The sequence below is a fragment of the Cyprinodon variegatus genome, unplaced genomic scaffold (assembly GCF_000732505.1).
Source record: "Cyprinodon variegatus isolate N-32 unplaced genomic scaffold, C_variegatus-1.0 Scaffold966, whole genome shotgun sequence".
Lineage (NCBI taxonomy): Eukaryota > Metazoa > Chordata > Actinopteri > Cyprinodontiformes > Cyprinodontidae > Cyprinodon > Cyprinodon variegatus.
In genome coordinates, this window is record NW_015151419.1 from 182641 (window position 1) to 188994 (window position 6354).

At 38.9% G+C, this 6354-nt stretch overlaps 1 protein-coding gene across 1 annotated transcript in view; it reads left to right on the top strand.

The window, feature by feature from the left end:
- LOC107100388 (atrial natriuretic peptide receptor 1-like) overlaps positions 1 to 5232 on the top strand; it is an 18097-nt gene extending 12865 nt beyond the window's left edge. The window contains exons 4-7 of the mRNA XM_015398846.1: positions 357 to 455; positions 726 to 817; positions 4023 to 4163; positions 4969 to 5232. Of these exons, the coding sequence (XP_015254332.1) occupies positions 357 to 455; positions 726 to 817; positions 4023 to 4163; positions 4969 to 5232 (596 nt within the window). The remainder of the gene's footprint in view (positions 1 to 356; positions 456 to 725; positions 818 to 4022; positions 4164 to 4968) is intronic.
- The last annotated feature ends 1122 nt before the right edge of the window (positions 5233 to 6354 follow it).

Below are 6354 nucleotides of genomic sequence, written 5' to 3' on the forward strand. Positions count from 1 at the left end.
TGTGTTGATGTCCCAATATTTATGGACCTGACTGTATATTTTTAGTTGGGTTTGTGCGTGTATGTGTGTGTTTGTCTGTCTGTCTGTGTCCAGGATAACTTGAAAAGTTCTAAACTGATTTTAATTACTTTTTTGCCAAAGGTGTGAGCTATAGATGAAAGGCACAATATTGGACAAAATTAGCTGTTTGGCAGAGGTCTACGCTCTCCGAGTGCTTTCTAGTTATTATTTCTCAGACTTTTGGAGATGCTGTAAGCATCATTTAGTTGACTTTGACAGTAAAAAAATTGATTGAATCTCACTGCATTGTTACCTGATTGTGGATATTATTATTCTTTCATCTTTTGGCTCCACAGGTCCGTGTGTGGCAGGAATAGTGGGCTACAAAATGCCAAGATACTGTCTGTTTGGAGATACAGTCAACACTGCTTCAAGGATGGAGTCCACCAGCCTTCGTAAACACTTTAAAATGAACCTCGTCAGCCTTTAGTTAGAAGCTGAAATGTCAAATAACCAAGTATTACTACTTAGCTACTTTGCTTGATTAGCTCTTTTTCTTTTTGGAAGAATATTTACTATTACTCTCTACATTTGAACGAAAAACATCTGTAATATCTTTACATGATGTAACAGCTGGAACAAATTCAGATGTTCAGGCAAACTTAAAAACATCAACAGCAGATGTGTTGAGCTGAATGTATCTAACGTGAGCTTTCCTGTTTCAGCTCAGAAAATCCACACCAGCTCAGAAACATACTTGGCTTTGATGAAGGACAACGCCTATGAGTTGCAGCTACGTGGCGAAATTGAGGTCAAGGTAACATGAACACATAAAAATCAATCTATCTGGTATTTGATTTTCTTTGATAGGTTTATATGAAACACTTTTAAAAACATATTTATTCTGTTTATAAAACAATCTGTACTGAAAACACAAAATCAATTCAGTTTGCACATATGAAGGAAATCAGAGGCGCCATTTCATAAAAAAAAAAAAAACATTCTATTTGTCTGAGAAGAAACTAAGCATATAAACTGTTTACTCTACATATAATGTATACTAACTTAAACACATTCAAATGAGCCCTATTTTAAACACTCCTTATATGTGTCAGAACATTATAAAAACAAAAATATTCAGTGACCCTTAAAATCCGGTAAAGTTTAAATATTAATTTAACAATTTAACTTGAAAGAAGTAAACGGTTCATGAAAAACTGGGTGCTGAACCTTCTATGACGTGGAGGTGAAAAGTAAATAATGGATCTTAATGTAGCTACTTCATTTTTCCCACATATTACATCCTGGAAGTTTTGGTGTATAATTTCTATGATGTTTGGTTTTGAGATAGAAAGGCTCTTTGACTTGTGTTTGTTATTTTCCGTTTAGTTTTTCCAATACTATTTTTTTTTCTCCCCTTTAAAACGCCAGAATTTGCACATGATTACGTAATTTTATACAACAAGTCAGATACGATGATCAGTTTCCTTTAAGTTACATTTCCATTCTTTAAAATAACAAATAAGGTTTCCACTCTTTCTTGAGTAATTTCTTGTAAGTGTACTTTTTACTTTTATTAAAGTAAAAATACGGCATTATAAGGAAATGCTGCTCTTACTTGAGCACATTTTACCCTACTCTCTTTTACTTTGAGCACCATGCTTGGCAGTTTGTAATTGATGTTTTGTTCTGAGATTTGGCTAAACAAAATGATACACAACATATAAACGGCTCTTTCAAGAAAGTTGTTTTAAAGTTGGTTGGTGCACATACCTCTAACTGGCCTAAAAGACACTGCTACTTGAATTGTGTAGCTATTTGAAATGTAATTTTGCCACCTTGATTGATTTTTATTGATCTAACAGTGGAGAAATGTACTCGTTACTCAAATAGTCTGAGGTGCCAAAGGAAGAAAAAGGTGCATGGGATATATACAGTATATACACTGCGTCCACATAGGACAGCTTTTCTTCTTTGTTATAGCAGGATTGTACAGGGTTATTGCACAGGGTGTTTGATGTTTACATGGGTATTTATATAGATGGATACTTAAATATATAGTTATTATACTGGGTGTCAAATATAGAGAAACAGGTCATAACAGAAGGTATTGGACATTATACCTTGCACAAGTTATTGCCATTGTAGTGTCGCATTGTTGAGTCTGGTGGCAGCAGGGATGAATGACCTTTTTACAAACAGGGTGTAAAGGTCTTTCACTAAAGGAGCGGCTCAGCTCCTCTACAGTCTGGTGCAGAGAGTAGGAAGTGTTGTCCATGCTTGGTGCTGCCAGTGGCCCAGCAGACAACAGCGTAGAGCATAGGTCTTCAACAGGGGATCCGCAACCCCTAGGGGGTCCACAGAGGAACTGCATGGGGGTCACGAAAGTGTTGGTTGATTAGACTTTTTTTTATATTCCCCCCCTGCAATTTTTCCCCTATTTGAAATGTCTTTAAATCCACATTAACATGAATTCAACACACCGTAGTAAATAGAGGCAGAAGATGTCTTTCAGTCATCAATGCACACATTCAGTGACACACAGGAGCTCTTTTAAGCTGGGCACCGTTTCATTCACAACACCTATCCCATCAACCAGGAACCAGAAATACTTTAATAATCCCAGGGAGAAATTACTTACTTTATAAGACTCCCTCTGTAATAGAGTGACTATAGGACCATTTTGATACTTATTTGACATTCATACAATATATATAATTAGGGGGTCCCTGCTCCATCTTGCCATCAGTTTGGGGGTCCTTGGCCGGGAAAACGTTGAAGACCCCTGGCGTAGAGGAAGGCTGAGGCCCTTCTTACAAAGAGCATCAGTGTTATGAGTCCAGTCCAGTTTATTATCGACGCAAAAACCCAGGTATTTGAAACTCTCCATAGTCTCTTTGTCCTGCCCCATAAGTTGTATCTTGGAATCTCTTACTTTGCATCCAGTCTGTGTGGGTTGATCTAGAGAAGAGGAGACATGTTGAAGAGTGGACAGGTAGACATTCTTTGGACCCGGAGGAGCACTGGAGCGGACTGTCACTTGGATTTCCGTGAGGGACTGAACGGCACATGTGGAGGTTTCTCCCCTGCTCAGTGTGAACTCAGAAAATAATCCTTCCAGGGGAAGAAGACCAAACTTCCAGTACGCAGGAGGACTTCCTGCCAAAGGCAAAGACAAAAACAAGGAAAGACTCAGTTTGACTCAGTGAAACAAAGACTCAGGTTAGACTCAGCTAATCTAAGCATGGCTAGAGTACCCAAAACTGGCAAACACTCTGGCGTCGAGGTAGTGACAGTCCACTGCTTAAGTACTCCTCCACATAATGATCCAAAGAGACGCAGGTGTGCAGGGAGGACCAACAATGACAGGGCGCCACCTGGTGGTGGAGGGAGAGACAGACACAAAACAGACCACACAAACTGGATTCCTGACACTATTACCCTTCCCAGGAGGATATGCAGCAGCAGTGCTGATGTCTTCCTACTTTAGTGATGAATGGACACATGTCTTTATGTCCATAAGTGGCCACGCTGATAATGATCCACATTTAGGGCTTTATTTTTCTATCTGTTATTTTTATACACTTTTCTAAGGTACGCATTATGTGACCACTTTTACTATAACATTTGCTGCTGTAAACACCACAATTTCCCACTGTGGGACAATAAAGGGATTTTCAATTCTACTTTTAGCTAATCTCTTAGCTCTCTTTGTTTCTTAATTTAGATAGAAGCTGTAAGTGTGGACTAAGATTTATACCCAGCTGTTAATTATATTTTGTTTTTTTTGTTTGTTTTTTTTACTTAGGGAAACTTCATGGTTCCTTCACTGTTTTTATCTGATATTTAAAATCATATGATTAAGTTAATTGTAATTTTGATGATTTCCCAACAGCTTGACAGGACATCCAGTTTTAGGCGTCTCAAAAATTACAATAATTTTTTATTGTTTTTAATGTGGATGCTGATTTTTGTGTTGCCTGTGGCAGACTGTTTGACCCTACTCATTATTCTCTACCCAGGGTAAAGGCAAAATGAATACATACTGGCTTGTTGGTCATAAAAACTACAGTGTGCAGAATGACAGTCTGGTTTGCAAATGGAATCCCAACATGGCCAGAAAGAAGAAGGCGGCGGCCGGAAGTCTGGCATCTGTAGGAAATGTAAGTATGAATTTCCTCTGATTATTCACATGGATACTTTGAGGCATATCTGAGAATATGTGCATATTAACCTATTATATTGCTGTTAATCTTTAAAAAGAGATACTTGTAATTATTATTATTATAACTATGGAAGTCCAGGCAGGACAAAATAACATCTGGGCTGTGTCCAAACAACCGCCTTAACCGCTAAATCACTCAATCACTATATAGAGCGAGGACTTTATAGTGAGCTCAGTTAACTTTCGGACAGATGATCGTTACTTTTCGCTCCACATTGGTCACGTGAGTCCGGCTCACTTTGTTCTCTCTTGCCCTGAAAAAAATCTATCCAACCCTAGATTGATTTGCAAGAGCTCTCCTTGCAAAGCAATCTGGAATATATCTTCCCACCTCCGGAGACTCGGACACTCTTCTAAAATGGTGTAACCACCCGATTAGGGCAGATGTTCGAACACAGCCATGGTCACTAGAAAAGCAGATATATCCCAGAAAGCTTTGCAAGAGCTCTCTCTCTCTGTCCCTCCCTCTGTCTGTAGTTATATATATATATTTAAATAATTTCAAATTTGGCATAATTCAAATGAAGGCAATTTAAATCTAGATTAATCTACCCTAATTTCAAGATTTCAGTGAGATTAATCTAGATTAAAAAAAATGTATCTATACCCACCACTAATATATATGTATATATACAAAATTGTTTGGGGTGCAATTGGATGACATCAACTAATTAACCTGAATTAGTCATCTGTTTATTTCTGTGTATACGTTTCATTTATAACTTATATTTACATCTGTGCAGTCGTCCGTCACAGTGCAGAGTCTAAGCGACAATGCGGCTACACCGGTTTCCCTTCCCTCTTCAGCACTGAACCAAACACCGCAGATGCCTCGGAGAGAAAGGATGAGTCTGAGTGTGGCTGCTCAGATGGAGCCGTATGGGGGAAGCTATGGGACCCTGGGCTCCATGATCGGGGGGCTGCAGGGTGGAGACGAGTCTCCGGTAACCAGCCAGCATGGTGGACTTAAACCTGACCTGCTGCCTGGTTCTAACCAGCAAATGTGATCATATAATCTCTGATGTACCCAATGAAATATTTAAAAAAAATCACAGATTAGTTTGTAAATTAACGTTAAGATTTTAGGATCATATATTTGTGACCTGAGTGATGTTTTGTTTGCTTTTCATGATAACTTATGTTTTAAGTTGCAATGTTTAGGATTGGGTGTTTATGGCTGTAGAATTCCTTCTGAGGGTGGAGCCCTGGGGCCATTTGCAGGCGTCTTGATTGTTTTTATTTTGCTCCTGCCCTGACCAAAATTAAAAATGGCAAAAATTGTGAATTATAGACTGTTTCAACTAATTTAGGGTCCTTACAGCGAACTGATTATTGAGGTTTGAGAGTCCTAAGTCTTTGAGCTGGTTTATGTCTAACCGTTTACCAGTTTAAGTGTAATAAAGATGTGAAGTGTTCGAATATATAAGTCAAAATGTGTCCAGTTCTACTGCTGTGTTAAAAACAGGAAAAAAATATCCACACCAACATGTTCACAGAAGGTAGACTGCTTATTGTCAAAGCAGTAGTCTTACATATTTGACCACTTTCGTTGGCAGAAGTGGTAGAGTATGTTTAAATCTGTGGATTTCCTGGCATAAAACTGAAATTTAAGCAGTGTCCTCATGAAACCAGTTTAAGATCTCATTGTATTGACTTTGTAAAGTGCCTTGAGATGACATGTGTTGTGAATTGACGCTAAATTAATAAACTGAATTGAATTGAATAGATGGCAGCTTTTGGGAAACCATACTGACTATTTAGAGTGAGGTAAGTTTACCAGAAAAATGGACATAGGGTGGCGACCAAGAAAGCTCCCCTGTTCAAACTTCAACAAGCTTTAGTTTGAGGCTCATGATATTAATTTACCGAGGTCAAGCTCCTCACCCTATCTCTAGGGCAAAGCCCAGCCACCCTTGGATGCAGCTTATTTCAGTTGCTCGTATCCAGGATCTCGTTCCTTTGGTCATGAACCAGATTCCACGGCTATAAGTCGGGGTAGGAACATAGACCAACCTGTAAACCAAGAGCTGTACCTTTTCCCTCCCTTCACCACAACTAACCAGTGCAGCAGCCACACTGATTCGTCTCTCCCACTCCATTCTCCCCTCCTCAAGAACAAGATACTCCTC